The sequence below is a fragment of the Leiobunum rupestre genome, chromosome 6, assembly GCF_980474605.1.
Source record: "Leiobunum rupestre chromosome 6, qqLeiRupe1.1.hap1, whole genome shotgun sequence".
Classification (NCBI taxonomy): domain Eukaryota; kingdom Metazoa; phylum Arthropoda; class Arachnida; order Opiliones; family Sclerosomatidae; genus Leiobunum; species Leiobunum rupestre.
The window spans coordinates 20,856,921-20,875,594 of NC_143389.1; the positions used below are offsets into that span (position 1 = coordinate 20,856,921).

At 35.7% G+C, this 18,674-nt stretch overlaps 1 protein-coding gene across 1 annotated transcript; it reads left to right on the top strand.

Moving 5' to 3' along the window:
- Positions 1 to 249: 249 nt before the first annotated feature.
- LOC149940271 (cytochrome P450 4c3-like) lies at positions 250 to 14,498 on the top strand. The gene is made up of 12 exons (XM_090177610.1): positions 250 to 399; positions 4,387 to 4,499; positions 4,577 to 4,662; positions 10,248 to 10,438; positions 10,981 to 11,050; positions 11,113 to 11,239; positions 11,300 to 11,473; positions 11,626 to 11,799; positions 11,889 to 11,955; positions 12,323 to 12,502; positions 12,600 to 12,772; positions 12,958 to 14,498. Exons 1-11 carry the CDS (start codon positions 390 to 392, stop codon positions 12,761 to 12,763), a joined length of 1,356 nt encoding a protein of 451 aa, XP_090033736.1. The 5' UTR covers positions 250 to 389; the 3' UTR covers positions 12,764 to 12,772; positions 12,958 to 14,498.
- Positions 14,499 to 18,674: the final 4,176 nt, after the last annotated feature.

The following is an 18,674-nucleotide window of genomic DNA, read 5'->3' on the forward strand; positions in this document are numbered from 1 at the left end:
ATCTTATCATTGAAAAGTGCATTCGCCTTTATCAAACCATTGAAATTCTGCATGTACACTGTCTCTTATAATCAGTTTCAAAAGATGAGGCGTTATAGATAAAATGTATGTTGTTTAAATTTTAGTAGCAACAGCGAAAGCGGAAGACGGAGCTTTCCAATTGTACAACAAAAATGCGTTTAGTGTATAAATACCTATTACATGTACCCGCATTTCTGATCACGGTTTTTGTACTTTTCCTTACTTTCAAATTTGTGAGATTCTACCGAAATGTTTTACGACAACGAGAGTCCTTGGATAAAGTTCCTGGATTTAGAACGCGTCCATTTATTGGAAATTTACCCATCACTTTAAAAGGCGGAATCTATAATTCGAAACGGAATATTTCAATGAAAATAGGTAAGAGCCAAATCGAGTTTCTTAGAATTTGAAATTAATTAGTATAAGTGTAACAAATGAACGGAAAATCTAGGCACAAAAACCGTGGCCATTTTTCTTATTCTTAAGAAAATATTTCTATCGCTAATATAGCAAGAATGTATTTATTTATACTTCGGGGAAAGGACTTTGTTCAGATGATAAAGGGCATCATGGTGCAAAGGCTGGGTTTAGTGAGCCATGACCTGCTTTACCCATCCTTCGTGGTACGCAGCCTGGTCTCCGAGTATATGTCGGATCGTCAATTCAAGCTTTGGCTTGAGATGGATGGTCAAAGGCAGGCCAAAGAGTTTATCCCGGGCCCTTCTAGGCAGAGAGCCAAAGAGTTATTCTCACTCTCTAAGAGTAATATAAGATTGGTCACTGGCCTAATTACAGGCCATCGCAAACTTAACGGATTCTTTAATCTTCTTGGTGTCCGTGATGACACAATTTGTAGGACTTGTCTAGCTGAAGAGAAAACTGCCTCTTACATTCTTTGCCGCTGTGATTACTATCCGGCTGAATGTTTTAAGTGACTCGATATGCACCAGTTGGAGACGCACGACGTATCCAAAATCCCAGGAGAGTGGATTCTTAGCTTTGTGTCGGAAATACTTATAGTCACAGGTTGGGGGTTGCGCAATGGACCTAGGGTCAAGAAGCCCGGCTTACAACCCCTTTAAAATAATAATAATTTATTAATACTTCGGGAGAGTGACTTTGTTCAGATGATTTTTAGCCCTGCTCCAAATCACCCTTTTGTTATATATGAAGAGTTAATTCCTTTCTCCTATAATAACCAATCTACCCTGTTCCCATATTCTTACGTCGTCCTAAGCAAGTGAAGCAAACGACAGTATCTTGCCATGAAACTCTTAGATACTTTCAACATTCTTCAATGTACCTACCTTTATGCGCGGGAAACTTACAAAAATTATGTGGGTCAGATCCGCATATTACGTATTCAACTTAAAAGGATTATGGCGTCATCCAACATATTAGTTTATTTTAATTCATTTTACTACTGTTGTGACTCAAGGTTGGCAAAAACATGTTTTGGTCGGGACATGTGGGAAAAACTGATAAAAACCGGGGAAAATTCAAAAAACAGGAAAAAAGTGGAAAAACTAATTTGCTCATTGCAAATGGGAGACATGGTAAAAAGGCCAGAAGAAGAGTGAATAGAATAGAAGAATATACTGCTTTTAATATTTATTTCTTATTGAATTTTGCCACTAGAGGTCGAAATGACCATGGATTTTCCTCACGGTTTTTAACAAGAAAACAATGGGTGGAATAAACCGCGGAAAAATTTAGTTCCCCCCCCCCGTTTTTTTTTCTAGTAAAAACCGCGGTTTTTTCCACCCTTGGCAAAATTGTGCCAACCCTGGTTGTGAACCCGTATTTTTCGAAAAAGAAGCTAATAGAAATAACGATATTAAATTTAAAACTAGATCAGTTAATAAAATACCACAATAAAAATAACAAAAACCTTTTGTTTAAAAATAAAAATTGAATTGAATTGATTATATAGAAGAATTCCAACTCAAGAAGCTGATCATTACCCGCAATCTGAAAAATGACATAACCCAATAGAAGCTGCGATACATTCTGGCTCCATACTAGTAATAAATAACTGCATGACACTTTAAAATTTTCTTTCCACCAACCAAAAGCACGAAAAAATTTACAGAAATTCTGTTATTTCTTATCGATAATTTTATATTACTTTAAATTTGGAAGGATGATTTAGCCGACAACAGGGGTATAAGGAAACGAGGCATGGCGACAAAGTGCGTATCAAAGGGGAAATTACATAATAATCGGGGTAAGCGATCTTCCAGCCCTTCCCAGAAATGAATACGTCTATATCAGCTCATTTATTAATATTTGGTTAGGAAAAAACACACTACGCGAAATGTTTTGTAGATAATTTCCTAGTATTAAGTGTTGTATTTTACAAAGAGACGTAGAAGTATTCAGGCCTTTTTCGCGCCATTAAAGATTAGGCGCACACTCAAAAATAGGGATAGCGGTTTAGAACTGCATGGATTTTTATTGAAACCAATTGTGAATTAACTTTAACTGAAAATATGTCGGCAGAACTCTGTTAACCTTGTGTTGAGTTTTAAGAAAGTAAAACCACGCCTGTTATCTTTCCCCAGCTAAAGCGGAAGACAGCTAAGAGGGGAAAACACAGCTGGCCTCGTTGAACCATTAGGCCGCTAAGAGTGGGCCTGAACCCCGGATAAAAATATTAAGGCCGGGCCCCAATACACTGTTAAAAAAATTCGTTCAGAAGACGTTCAACTTAGAACAGTCTGTTCGAAAATGAACGATAGCGTTCTAAAGGTATGTAACAGAGAACGGTGTGTTCAAGATATTTTATTTTTCAAATAAGAACGAATGTTCTTTCGCCCTCTGGAGGAAGGCTTGTAAACTACACAATAGAATAGATTCGTTCCCCTTAGAACAGGTTTTACTGAACTACTGGTTGATTAAACTATTACTCGTAGTAATTTATTTACAGGGTGAGTAAGAACATGTTGTAATGAAGTTGTTTTTGTAGTTGTATGTACAGTGTGTTTGAAAATTTATCGAAGATTCAATTTCATTGTTGGAGCGTAGCTCCTTCACTAGCGACTCATATGGCCTTAGGTCTGTAACGCTGTTTCTCAGAAACTACCCCACCTATTGAAAAGAAACTTAACACAAATAACTATATAAATAACCTCCGTGTCTTAACGAAGTGGAAAACGAAAAAGGGTTGTGAAAGGTCCGAATTTATAGGACACGCACCGTTTTTTTTTAAGTACATTTTTATTCGATTGGCAAGGTAGTGGAAATTCGTTCAGAAATGTAATTGCCCAAGTTCCAGAATTAAAATTTACAGAAAATATTTCGTAATATACTGCAATTTGGTTTGACGTTTTCAGCATAGAAATAAATTCTAAAATCGCTAGTTACCAGTTCTCGGCCTCTCGGCTGAGAATAGAAAGTAATATCTTTTGCGCTATGAAAAGGTTTTATTCATTTTATGCGTACCACTCTCGTGGTAGATATTTGAAGCTTAATAAGATGGTTGTAGTTGAGGTTGGAACTGAATTAAAATAATCTAGTTTTAGGCCTGGTTTTCCTTTTCGGTGGGCAATGGGTTAGGTTAGGTTACTTTTATTAATTTAACATGATGAACCGCCGGCAGGTGACATGAGCTATAATTTTGAAAGCAATAACTTTATGAACTCTTTGTATTGGATAACGATAAAGCATTCGAAGTTAAACGAGAAAATGATCCACAGCGAACGACAAAGCGTTCTACCGCGAATGACAAAGCGTTCCGCGGCGAACGAGAAAATGATCCACAGCGAACGACAAAGAGTTCTACCGTGAACGACAAAACGTTCTAATTTGAACAAAGAAGGTTTGTTCAATATAGAACATCTAAGTTCAATATTGAACCATCAACCATCGTTCTTTATCGAACGAATATTTTTTGTTCATAGTAGAACAAAATGGCGTTCTGTTACAGGGACAACCTTCTGAACGGCGATTTGTTCAAATTAGAACAATTTTTTTTAACAGTGTAGAGTCGTAACTATTGGAGATAGCTCTACATTTTACAGGATAAGTAGACCTCGTTTGTTCCAAATCAGGCACTCCAAGGCTGGATGGGCCCCGGTAATTTGTACCGGCTTTCGCAGTCTCTTCTCGGGCATGAGGCCCCAGGCTCTTTTACTCTCCAGTAATATCATTTGTAAGTCACGAAAGCAGAGGCTATTTTTAGGCCTGTAAATTCTCAGTTAACGTGAATTCATGGTTGTTGATACTTGTAGATAATTTTTGGTTAATTGAAGGGTCTCGAATATTATACTAATACTGATTTTCGAAACACCGAAACGTCTTTTGCTCTTAACGAAGGTTTATCTTTATAAATCAAAATCATAATTTACTTTTAAATATTTTAAGTAACAACTATATTGATGAATGGAGCAGCTGAACTTTTCAAAGAAAAAGGCATTATGAGATTTTGGAAGATGTGGATACCCTACGTTCAATTATACAAAGCTTCGACAGTTGAAGTTCGTTTTATAATGTCAAGCAATTTTACTTAGCGAAATTGATAATATATACTTAAATATGATACTTTCCTTTGTAGCCACTGCTGAGCAGCAACACAGAAATCGAAAAATCTCACGAATATCAGCTCATGAAACCGTGGCTGGGTACAGGATTACTCACTAGGTTGTTCAATTTTAAATTCAGATATGTCGTTTACATATGGGTAATTTTTCCAAAAATAATTAAACCTGGAAGTATATTCACAGTTACTTTTCATTGAAGCAGCCCTATTCTGCCATTATTAATATTAATATTATAATTATTTTTATATGCAATCGCGGATAAAAACAGATTATAAATACCGTGAAAGAAAGGGGTTTAATCTGAATTCTTACCATTTAAGGGCCTGTTCCAGAGACGTTTTCAAAAGTTCCGTTAAATAACAACAGTTGAAATTTAACGGAACCGATTTAACAAAAGTAAACAAAACGCGTTCCAGAGACATTTTAATGAGTCTTCGTAAACTTCCACTTTCGTTATTTCGACTTTTTTTCTCCGAATATATAATATATATATATATTATAATTTAAAGCGTTCCATTGGCTACAGCCGTGGGAGGAGCTTCGGAGAAAAAAAGTCGAAATAAATATATATATAAATATAATTACATTTGATTTTTTATTATTATTATATTATATTTTCGCGGTAAATTTGAATTCTGATCATAGTTTTATACATTTTATCCCTTTACAATATTTGTTTGGGAATATGTATTAATTGAGCTAGGGAAATATAGGCTTTAGTTATAGATTATATACATATAAAATTTTTATGAAATAATCAGACAGCTATTAAGCAAATGGCAGTTTCATAGAGTTCAAAAGCGAATCAGATGCAAAAAATCAAGGTGTAATAAAAGGAATAACCGTATTATAGAATAAGAATAAATGTATCGTGAGAAAATAACAATAATTTTTGGCACAAAAAGTTTAGGGAATTGCAGGTAGTGGACTTGAGATCACCAAACGCTGGACTACCTCATTGAGAATTAATGTAATTCTCGTTATAAAGAAGGGGATGATGCAACTTTAAAAAAAGAAAAATGTTTAAGTTCAATCAAGTTAAGTTAAATTTAAGTTCAACTAGAACACTTGCATTTTAATCCAATTGGTCAACTGATTCCTGCGATTTTCTAGGTTTTCAACCAATTGGTTTATTATGTTATTGGCACGAGCTTACAAGCGTCGGTTATGGGGCTCAGGGGCAACATTCGCATCATCTCCTATCATTGGTTCGGGCATTTCCACACCTACCTCAAGGTAGAAGTTGTACAAAATGGCGCAAGCAAGAACAAATTTACAAACTTTTTGAGGTTTATTCAACAAATTCCCTCCGTATTCATTTAACGCGCCATCGAAATTTGAAGAGACTATTGCATCTTTCGATGCAATTTCGGGCTCTTCTGAGACGACGGTTGAGTCTCTCCGCGGCTGAGTTCCCGGATGGAAAATGGGACGCATCAGCCAAGGTTCCAGAGGGTAGCCACTGTCTCCAATGAGCCATGCTCCCTCTATATCCATTGTGGAGAGACGGGTCCTGAGGTCACAGTTCGCCCATATGCTTGAATCGTGAGTCCGCCACACCGTCCAGAATTCTAGTGGTGGAATCGCAAACCTAAGTGTTATCAAGAGAAAATTTGGGAGAGTGTAGCTCTTCGCCTAACGCGCGCGTCGCCTTGTTTGAGGGGCAAAAAATACTCAAGAATAGCTGCCACCCCCCCCCCTTCCCACAGAAGCCTCTTCACATTTTCATGAGTATCCCGTTTTTTTGTTACCGTGCGCTCAATAAATAGTTCGTTTTTAATTTTAATTTAAAACCGAGTAAATGATTGTTTTATATGATATTTTTAACTTATATATTATATTTATAAACAAAAATCGTTTTAAAAGTAAATTTATATATTCAAAGACGAAATTGAGCGCAAAGGGATATTTCGTCACGTGTCTGCTAAGCTTTGTAGTAGTCTGCCTGCCAGTCATTTTGATAAATAATTTTGAGGATGATAATTTTGCGTTAGACGAAAGTGGAATTTACAGAAGTATAAATGAAAAACTACAAAACAGTGGTGCGTTAAACAAACTTTGTAACACTTTGTGCCTGAGCTAAGGCGTAAGTGTATTTGGATATAGTTTATTTTTTGGTTTTTTAGTTTCAGATTTAGAATAATTTGGTGGCCGTCTTTCATCTTGCGTGGTGGCATATCCTTCAGCTTAAATCATTTCCCGAATTAACCGTAAAACAAATTAATTGCAAAAAAAACTACCGCACTCTTAAAACCGAAGTCACCTTACTCACCTACACATTAAAAGCTATGAAACCCAGGGTTAAAGAACATCGCACTTCTTCTATGGGATTTGGCTTTCGACAGATTTTTTTCAAATTGAAACATGTTTTTGAGCTTGAACAAAGGAGCAAAATTGTCCATTGCCATATTTCTCTAGCTCCTATAGTTTGTCCAATATCAGCGGTCAAAAGTGGACGAAACTTAGTTTAGTCTATTTGTTAAAAGAATTCACGGCCCATCGGTTAGCGTTCTACGTTCGCGCGTCGCTAGTCCAGGCTCCCTATCAATAGAGTTTTCTTGCCAAGATTCGGGATGCTTCCCAAAACAGAGCGTCGGATTTGGTTTCGTTCTGATCACGCGATGAACGAACTCAGTAAATAAATAGTTAAATATTGAGTTTAAACTGTCGTGTGACCGTGACTTTAACCGACTATGTGACTATAATCGATAAATAAGTGGTTGATCGGTTATGGTGTGACTTCTTTCCTATCAGCGAGTGTTGAATGTGCGATTTAAAGAAACGGTTAATCAAATATATTCTGATTTCTTAAGTATTTCTTTTATGGTATGTTTTATTTTTTTATAGCTCATAAAATATTGAATAATTAATAATTCCACGTACGAAAATTAATCGAATAATTATTTGCTAGAAAAGAAATAATGAAGTAGAGGTGTAAAAATCTTGGCAAGAAAACTCTATTGATAGTGAGCCCGGACTAGCGACGCGCGAACGTAGAACGCTAACCGATGGGCCGTTAATCCTTTTAACAAATAAACTATACTAAGTTTTGTCCACTTTTGACCAGTGATACTGGACAAACTATAGGAACTAGAGAAATATGGCAATGGACAATTTCACTCCTTCGATCAAGCTTAACAACATGTTTCAATTTGAAAAAAAATCTGTCGAAAGCCAAATCCCATAGAAGAAGTGCGATGTCCTTTCTGACATTTTAGTGCGCTTTTCGTAGAAAACGAGAGATAAACGTATCCCACACTACCTCGGTCAGCACTATATTCCCGAGAAGAATGACGTTGGGGTCCCATGACTTACGTGCGTCTTTATTGGTTCTCGCTCACGGGGGCGGGGAGTAGTTTGAAAAGGTTGAGCCCGTCAAACAAGGTAGCGAGCGAAGAGAAAGGTAATTTTGGTTTTGAGAGCTACACTCTCCCCTATTTTCTCTTGGTGTTATAAATGTAAACGAATTTTGCAAATATTATAAATGGATAAACATAATTTTAACTACATAATTTCAATATACAATGGTATGCCTTACCAACTGGACGTTGATGTAGTACCGGCCTTTACGATTCAAACAAACATATGAATCGGGAGTACTAGGATTTTGGATGGGGATGTGGGTACAGTCTTTGCTTTCTAGGCACCCAGGAAGAACTGTCTTCTCCATAAAGCCTAGTTTTGTACGAAGAATCTCTACCTGGGTTGATGGGAATCTGATGTAAGGATGCTAGCAACTGTTGATAGCCGTTGTCATCATTCACCGTGACCCACTGAATACTCCCCGTCGAAAAAAATGCAAGCATATGAGGATAATTCATTACATTATACAATTGCTCCATTGGTGACTTTTCAAGTACATCAAAACGAAAAGACTACAATTTAATCGTTCTTTTCGTTTTATATAATTTACGTATTTAAATATAAAACGAAAACATTTGTCTTTCTCTTCTCTTTAATTATTAAATAATGAAAGAACTTCTTACCGGCGTAGTAGAATCAATTGGACGACCTCTCTTGGTTTGGTGATCCAAATCAGGCCTTCGCATTTCCCAAAGCTTCATAAATATCCGTTTTAGGTAACCGGTAATGTGCCAAAAATTCTTCATTTCTTAAATCCATAGGCTTGGGTCTCTCACGATACATTCTTTCTCTCTGTACATCTGGTTCAACATTATTAACACCTTGATTTATCGCATTTGCAGGAATATTTGCCGCCTTGGACTACTAACCAAATGCCTTTTATTTATCTCAAATGACCGGGAGCTGCAACCAGAGCCCAATCTACACTCTACATTCAATTCAATTTTATTGAGTAGTAACATTTTTTAGGCAAATTTACATTTCACTCATACTCGGTTTGGCGGTAGATTTCATTTTTTAACAAATCTTTTAATGTTCTGAAGTATTTTTTGGGTGATTACTTATCATTGGGCGACACAAAAGGGACGAATTTGTCTTTTAATGACAGATTCATTGAAAATTACCAAAGCTAATTCAATAAACAAATACGTGTAGGTCAGAAATTGAAAAATATTTTATTACAATGTGATAAGAATCAAGTGGTAATAGACGGTTAATAAAATAAACAAGCTCGCCAGTCCTCTTCTTGTTTTGTTTGAAAATGGGGGAGAAAATGTGACGTGGACCCGACTCTAGTGCCACCTATGACCAAAAAAATATTTATTTTCAAGGTTTTTTGCTATAACAAATCCAAGGGCTTAGAGCTCTTTTTAAACGTTAATTTTGGCTTAGTTTCAAATTAGACCTTCAACGTTAACCAAAATAAAGCTATTATTACCTTTTAATTGATTTATTTTGATCCATGATAGTTTTCCTTCTATTTCAGTTTATTGAAAATAATGATCGATAATCCATTGAAGTTTACAAACAAATATAAGAGATCAATGACTAAGATCTTTCCTTTCGTGAATATGTTTTGAAGGGCAGCCATGTTTAATAAATAAAAACATTAAAATCGTAAATGCGCATGCGTGTACTACGATCTAAAGCAAACCAATCATGGTGTCCCTTCCCTCTAAGATTTCTTCTATATTCAGTTTTCGACGGTAACAATATTTTAATGTTTTATTTTCGTCTATACAAAAATAATTTGACTGTTGATGTTTACACTGTGAATGATTCGATAAACACTCAACTTGACAGTTCTGTGTCGATACGGCATATGATTATGATGATCTATAATAAGATAATTTTATAATACAATTGCTCCAATAGTGACATTTTAAATATATCAAAACAAAAATATCGTTCTTTCTTCTTTTCGATTTAATATTAAATAAAAATATTGGTTAAGGCATATTTACCTGGTGGACCTAGTAACTGAGACCATACCACCGGAGTATTGGGTCACTCACGATACATTATTTTCAGCGAAACATCTGTTTCGATATAGTTTATACCTTGGTTTATCACGTTAGCTCGAAGAAAATCCGCCGTAATATTTACATTATTTTAGTTTGGTTAAAATGTCTCTGGATTGGTTTTCGTCTCTGGACCGGGCCCTTAGTCAGATTACTGTGAACCAGTTAACTGTTTCTTGCAGATGGTTCAAATATTGGGTTAATATGATTTAGATACACAAGAAAACATATAAGTGTTATCAGACAGATAATCTGGTTTCTTGTTCATTATTAATTATATTACTTAATATTATCCAAAAAGTGCAGGGGCAAGATGGCGGAAGCAGCGGAAGATGTTGACGCCCAGTTTCCATTTCCGGATTCTGGATCAGTTCCAACCAGTAATCGAAAAACACTCCAGAACCCTCGTCCAGAATATAGCCGACACTTTGAAAGAAGACCACGTCTCAATTGTCCCATTGATAACATACTGTACTCTTGATATTATATTTGGTAAGCATCCAAGTATCTTAAGAAACTAAACATTGTTTCTGATATTTTATGAAAGTTAAAAAAAAACGGTTAAAGATAAAAAATGCCTAGAGCTTCAAATCAGTCATGGCCTACAAAATTGAAAATTTTCTAGTTATGAGTTGTCAAAAATGTAGTAAAAACTTTACACTAGAAACCAGGCTTAATTCTTTCGTGGTTATTACTCCAACACCCCTATTTATGTATTGCTTGAATTTCACATTAACATAAATATTTTTGAAATGTTTAATTAACTAATAAATGAACGCTGAAAGTATATTTCCGAATAATTCTTGTAACGATCAAATTGAAAAGCGTTGTAACTGTTTTTAATTAGCATAGAATATTTTATGACTGTGGTAAGAAAAAAATGACATCGCATTTCTTGCCAATTATTGCTTATATCTATTTTTCCAACGTATAATTTACAATGCATAAGGAAAAATGTAAACAATCTAAACAATATGATCCTCAATAGAAAACTAACGGTCATAATGAAGATGATAAAACTAATTTTATTTCAGAAACAGCCCTGGGAATCACAATTTCGGCACAAACAGACAGACAGTCACCCTTTATGGTAGCACTGAATCAGTAAGATGAGTTAATACAAGATAACATAAAAATATTTGATAAAATTTAATGGTTTATTCTAGGGTGACCAGAATATTCCTCGACAGGGTTTGGCGGCCATGGCTCTGGAACGACTTTATCTTCTCAATGACGGCATCTGGACGGTTGTTTAACAAATCTTTGAAGGAAATTCACCTATTTTCCGAAATGGTACGAAATCCCTTATTGGTACAGTCAGAAGAACCAATACAAATATTAATTATCATACAGGCGATTCGTAAGCGAAAAGACGAAATGTTAAAGACCGGACGCGTGGATGAAAAGGACATATACGGAGAGAAAAAGTGTAAAGCCTTCCTCGATCTCCTGCTGGAAGAACATTTCAAAGACGATTCATTCACTGAGCTACACATCAGACACGAAGTGGACACATTTGCTTTTGCAGTAAGTACAATAAAAAATTTTATCGGTCTTCACCGATGGACCACATAGCACTGTTTCACTTTCTATAAAAACTTGAAAAGATTAAAAAATAAACTGCATAGGAATGCTGAATCCAAATTGTATTTTCAGTCATGTTTACTATGAATGAATAGGGTCACGATACGACAACTACTGGCGCCAGTTGGTGTCTCTACTTGTTGGGCTTGCATCCAGAGGCTCAAGAGAAGATTTACTGTGAACTCCAAGGCATATTTGGTCCTAATCCGGAGTCTGAGATTATTCCAGAGCATCTAAAAGCCATGAAATATTTGGAATGCGCTATGAAGGTAAGTGAAATATCATTTTTCTTCACCGTAACCGATAAATGAATCATTTGTCTTAGTTAATGTCTCACAGTGAATAATTGTTGTTTCAGGAGAGCCAACGCTTATATCCATCTGTGCCGGTAATATTGAGGAAATTAAAGGAAGGTCTGAAAATTGGTAGGTACATGCTTAGAGATTGTTTCACTAAATATAATTAAATTGACAATATATTATCAGCTTTCTTATATTCCTTAAGAGTAAAGCTAGTTATTTATGATATTGGTACACTGTACATTATTTAGTTACAAGAGAGTAAACGCGCGGTATAGTTTTAAAATTTTCAATATACGATATTGAAACAGCTAAAATAAACTGATTTAAAAACTTTTATTCAACAAAACGTTTCTGAAAACCGGATTATTTTTCCAATTTAGAACAATTTGTTCTAAGAGTGAAATAACTAATGAATGTTTCATAATAGAGCCGTTAACGTTTATGCTACACTTATGAGACACTTACGACATAATTTATGTTTTCCTCGTAGGTGAATATAATTTACCAAGCGGTACTACTTGTCTCGTTAACGTTGCGGCACTCCACAGAGATGAAGCAGTGTTTCCAGAATCCGATAAGTTCATTCCGGAAAGGTTCGAAATTGAGCAATCGACGGGAAGACATCCATTCGCTTACATCCCATTTTCTGCAGGACCACGAAACTGCATTGGTACACTCATTTCTATCATGATTAACATCTACGGGACTAGCTGATGTTCCTATTTCAAGATTCTAAATATTAAGAAAATACGTTTACCATTTTCCAGGTCAAAGATTTGCCATCAACGAAGTAAAGACGATCATTGCGAATCTAGTGAGAAACTTCACTTGGAAATCGCTGCAGCAACGTGACAAAGTTTTGGTCGGTTCCGAGATAGTTAGCCGACCATTCCCGGGTCACTACCTAAAATTCTACAAACGGCACTTGTAAATTCACAAAGTAACCATTCTGAATAATTAACAGGCTCACTAATAAGCCTTTAAAGGGCCACATTGACGGCAGTCAAATTTTAAAATTTACCTTTTTAATCGAAGGAGGATGATTTTTCATTGAGATTTGTCTAACGCCAGTGTGGCCCTATAATTAAACTACTTCTAAAAGCCTTGTCTTTACTTAAAATATAGGTTTTTAATTTTGAAGGAATTACACAATAGAATTAATACAAATTATAGCAATTCATCCCTAAAACATCATCCTACGAGAGATTTGTCTTCGTCAAATATGTACACCAAACCAAAACTGTATATCTATAGTAAAGTACACCATAAACTTTAATTTTAAAAATATCTATATTACTTACTCTAATATATATGGGAGCTATTCTATGCAATTTTTGTGAAATTTAACTAAGATGTGTATAGTTTCACTAGTCTAGCAGAAATCGAAGCTAAGATATCTTATGAGCCCAGCAACGTTGACGTTCCATAGCGACTAACTTGCTCGTCACCTCATAAGGCTAAGAAACAGCATACAGAATTATGGAAAGGCAACCAATAAAGGGAGGCGCTACACTCATTTCAGAGAGGGTCGGAGCGTTTGGAGTTAGAATAAGCAATAATTTGTAATAATTGGGAGGACAAGAGTGAAGCAACCTTTATGTTTTGTTTATAATCAACCAGGTGATCTATTAACCAAATTTTAACAAGTTTAAATGGGTGGAAGAGAGCAAGGTACTTTCCGCTTGAAGGTATGCGAAACTAAAAGATGAACACCTAGTTGACTAATACATTGAGTGAGAGAAGTGCGAGCTGTCATTTTTACCGGAGAGGCGTAGTCAAGTACTGGTAAGCACAGCGAACGAAAGAGCGTGACGGAGGCCCGGGTATAACCAGTAGTGCGGCGGATAAGTCCACATAAACGTCGGGTGCGATTACAAGCGTGGTTGACATGAGACGCCCATTTTAGGTCCCTCGAAATAAAAACGCGAGCAATAGCCACACCATTTATCTCATAGGAGACATCGACGTTAGAATTCCTTCTGCTAATTATCATAAAGTACATTTCTTGATATTTAGGGAAATGTTATTGGCAACACCCCATTGGAAGACACGAGTAACATTATCCGGCAGCGATAAACGGTCAGCCGCAGAACGAATCGCGAGAGAGATGTAGCTATCATCAGCATATTGGCAAAGAGAACAATCGTGAGCCAGAACCGATGGTAGCTCAGACACAAAAACGTTGAAAAGTAAGGGTTCGAGTATTGATCCCTAAGGCACGCCAGAAAGAACTGGTCGGTAAGAACTGAATTCACCGCGATACACAACACGCTGGAAGCGGTTGTGTAAAAAAATCTTGAATCCACTTCCAAAGCACTCCACTGATACCAGCTCTTTCAAGTTTAAACAACAGCCGTTTGTGGCAAACAGAGTCAAATGCCTTTGACTGCAGTCCAAAGAAACCACATGAATGTCGGGAGGGTTACGTTCATCTAGTCATGTCTGTTTGTAACGTGGTAGCCAAGAACCGGAATAGCGCTGGACTGGAAAAACAAAAAGTATTAAAATCCACTTTATTTTGTTCGTCCTTAGGGAGTATCATTCCATTATTTTAATTCATTCATTTTATAAAAAAACATTGTGAATTTATGATACATAACTTATTTAAATGGAGTTACCTTGGTCAATAGGCTTTCGAGGATTAGACAAAAACGCGAACTCGCATTTTTGTATAATCCTTAAAAGTTATTAAAAAATAAGAATTGGTATCACACAATACAAATATGATAAAAAATTAATTTCGGAACTTATATCAACCTTTTTTAAATGTTTTGTTTTTGAAGGACGATTTACCTGGTTTTGGAAATAAGGTAGCTATTTCTTATATCTTATATCGCGATATGAAAACCTAAAACTCCTAAAATTTACATTTTATAAGAATAGCATTGTGTAGGAAAAGACGAATTTTCAAAACGATCTAGCTACTTGACCGATAACTTGACGAAACACTTAATTCGTCTTGACCAAATAAAATATTATTTGTACAAATGTTATTACTATGATACAACACGAAATCAATGAATATTGTATATTATTCTTATAAAGATCTCATAAGAATAACATGTAAAGATTAATAATAGTTGTATTATATATTATACCATTTATATTTATTTCGCCTTGATTCAATAACAGAAATTAAAAAAAAGGTCGTGTATAAGTTGTAATTTGTTTATTTACAACTTAAACACCACTTTGAATTTTTTTTTAATTTTTGTGTTAAGAATAACTAAATTAAACCAATTACAACTTAAACACCACTTTGAATTTTTTTAATTTTTGTATTAAGAATAACTAAATTAAACCAATTACAACTTAAACACCACTTTGAATTTTTTTACATTTTTGTGTTAAGAATAACTAAATTAAACAAATTACAACTTAAACACCATTTTGAATTTTTTTAATTTTTGTGTTAAGAATAACTAAATTAAACAAATTACAACTTAAACACCACTCCTTCTGCGTTGAGTTTGCAAAGTTCTCTCCCCACTGGTTTAAGGGGTTTTCCCCCGAGTTCTTCGGTTTCCCCTTCCATAAAAACTTGTCGAGGTTAACGGTAATAGTTAGTGTAGGGAGCTGTTGGCTCGATCGCCTGGCATGCAGGGCTTGCCACCACCCTCCTACGCATTGTAACCCGGCCACCTTAATTAATGGCTTCAAAATTCGCTTGATGACTTAGGCCTAGGGGGGTACCTTGGGTATTAGCTTTAAAAACAAAAACAAAAAAAAAACCCCAATTTGAATTTTTTTTTAATTTTTGTATTAAGAATAACTAAATTAAACAAATTTCAACTTAGACACCACCTTTAATTTTTTTAAATTCCTGATATAATAGCCTAACGTCTTATGGACTTTCCTAAATGAAGAGTAACGAAATTAAACAAATTACAACCTAAACACAACACTAAATTTTTCTTAATTTCTGTTATACTAGCCAAACGACTTAAGTACTTTCCTATAAAATTGAAAAAAATAGTTATTTTCTTTATTAAGAAAAATAGGCAGGAATGGAATTAAGAATAACTAAATTAAACACATTACAACTTAAACACCACCTTTATTTTTTTTAAATTCCTGATATAATAGCCTAACGTCTTATGGACTTTCCTAAATGAAGAGTAACGAAATTAAACAAATTACAACCTAAACACAACACTAAATTTTTCTTAATTTCTGTTATAATAGCCAAACGACTTAAGGACTTACCTATAAAATTGAAAAAAATAGTTATTTTCTTTATTAAGAAAAATAGGCAGGAATGGAATTATTACCCCCCCCCCCCCCCGGAGAGGAGTGGTCTAAGTATAAGGAATAAGGGACATTAAAAATAATTCTAAAGTATCGCGAAGCCCATCATCTACCGCGAAGTGTTGCGGAATCGTTAACGACTGATATATTATTAGTTTGCCAACATATAATAGGAAATGTGTTAAGTGTTCTTCGATTGAAAACCAAAAATATTGACGTATAATTATTTTCACTACCGAAGTTGGAAGTGCTTTTGAAATATAAAATTAACAGATTATCGATTCCAGAAAACTATTATCGTACGCTTAAAAATTAGTGCTAAATTAGATTTTTGCCGTTATATTGAACAATCGATAACAATTATTATATTACTTATGTTAATTAGATTTCTGAGAAAACGAAACTTTTAACGCTGAAATCGAAATCTGATTGGGTCTGTTAAAACGTTTTTGACTAAAATATAAAATAAGTATCTGATTGTAAGTTAGACCTATCTGCGGGAAACTCAATATACAGCGAATTTCCGAGACGCGTTAGGCCCGAATTTTTCTGGATCATTTCTCCGGTTTTTGTTATTTTTAAAATTGAAATTTAATAATACCAACGAAAGAAAATCGGAATTATACTTCATTTTGGAAGCGGAATAGACTGAAAGTAGGTTATTTTTCCATTTCAGTATCCCTTTAAGTAATTGTAATAACGTACTGAAAAAGAGTTTTCAGTTTATACCATGAGATTAATTTCCCAGTCCAATTAGTTAAATTAATAAAGTTATAACAAAAACCTATATATGTATAAGAACGTTGAACAAGAGGCATCGCATGGGCCATGTTTTAATCGGTTTCGGAATAACTCCGCCCTAAAATTCGCTTGCAGCGCGCGCTTGAGCTAGAAACGGTTTTAACCTCTAGCGCGCTCCGCAAGTGGTTTTTTGGGCAAAGTTATTCTGTAACCGATTAAATCATGGCACTAGGCGCCAATTTGATCGTTCAACGTTCTTATACATATATACGTTCTTGGTTATACAATGGTAATAAATGGATTTAATGTTTAAATTTTTTTATTTGATTGAATGTAAAGACCAATTAAGCAAGCGCAAAATATTGAAAAAGGCATCCATTTAGTTTGAGTTGATGCAAAACTCTCTTAGCAGGCAAGTTCCTAAAATCCTATCGATTACATAGATGCTCCTTGTGATATTACTTCATAATAAATTTCAGATGTTGCACTAGCCCTAAAAAACACTCCGCGACGAAATAATATTATCTCCTTCTGGGTGAACTTGTTCTACTCGCCACAATATTATGTCTGCGATTAAATTCGTCCTGTCTCGATCGCATTGAAAACACTGTCTTAAAATTGGCTACTCATGTTCACGGGCACTAAATTGTAACCCATAAGGGCGGTGGCGCACAGGGATATGTTAGCTCTGATCAAATGGTCCTATCTCCACCTCCGACCTCCGTCAGGTTTGGGCTGGAAACTGAGCTTCTGCTCAGGCTAACGGAGAGGGTCAGTGCAAACTGACTGCCTCGGCGGATTGGGTAGCCTGCTGTCGGGTGGCGGCCTCCCTATGAGGACATGGTGGTCCTGTTTCCCGGCCTTTTGGGGCACACCGTTATATCCGGTGCCAGCTGTGCCGGGTTATGTGGACCGCTGTGTGCCCGTCGTTCCCCTTTAGGAGCTCTTTCCAAAGGGTATGAATCTTTACCTACGTAGGTAGGGTGTCGGCTGGAGTTGCTATAGCATCCACTCTTAATCCCACTTCTGTGTGCAAAGTGGAGATTGGTCCACCCATTGCTGCACCTTCTGCTAGGTTGAGTGGCTTGCGTCTAAGGTGCGACCATCGATAGTAGGTTACTACTACCTGTCCGGGCTTGGGGACTACTCATGTTCACGTGAGCATTTAGGAATACTCTGGTTTTCACTGTTAGTAAGCGAAGTAAAATATATTTTTCCCTGCTTACTTTTTGAGTAAACGTGATAAGGCTAAGATTTGTTATCTTAACCTTTAAGTGTGATTATTTATGAACCTTCAGATATTTTGCCCACCTCTGCTACGTAATCGAAATGGTTCCAGAAGCGGATTGTGAAGGAGAGCTCACTCGACTCCAGAAAAACGTTCTAAACCGAGTCAATCGTTTCCAAGCCTATATGTGAGTGCATTCTTCTTTAAGAAAAGATGTTTATCTCAAGCAACTAAAAATGATAAGAATTGTAGTTAGAGAAAGCCGTATTTTAATAAGAAGTAAAAACATTTTAGCATATAGTTGAACGAGTCAGTCATAAGAGGAAAATTATTCAGATATTTAAAAACTCTTAGCATAAAATCTCTTATTTTATTCCTTATAATAAGAAGTTGCAAAAGACTCGCTGGTTATTATAATACGAGTAATGACTATGTTTAGATGAATTTTCACGTGACTCTCCATCTCTTTAAAGCCCAAAAAGGCAACTCTTCCCTATTAAATAAATCCGGCTGGTATCTCATTGGTTCCGTAAAACATTGAAGCACCCCCAGGTCACAATTTTTCTACCCAGTGGCGGCTTACAGAAGGCTAGGTCTCCGGGGCGGCGGCAGTGTTTTGTGACAC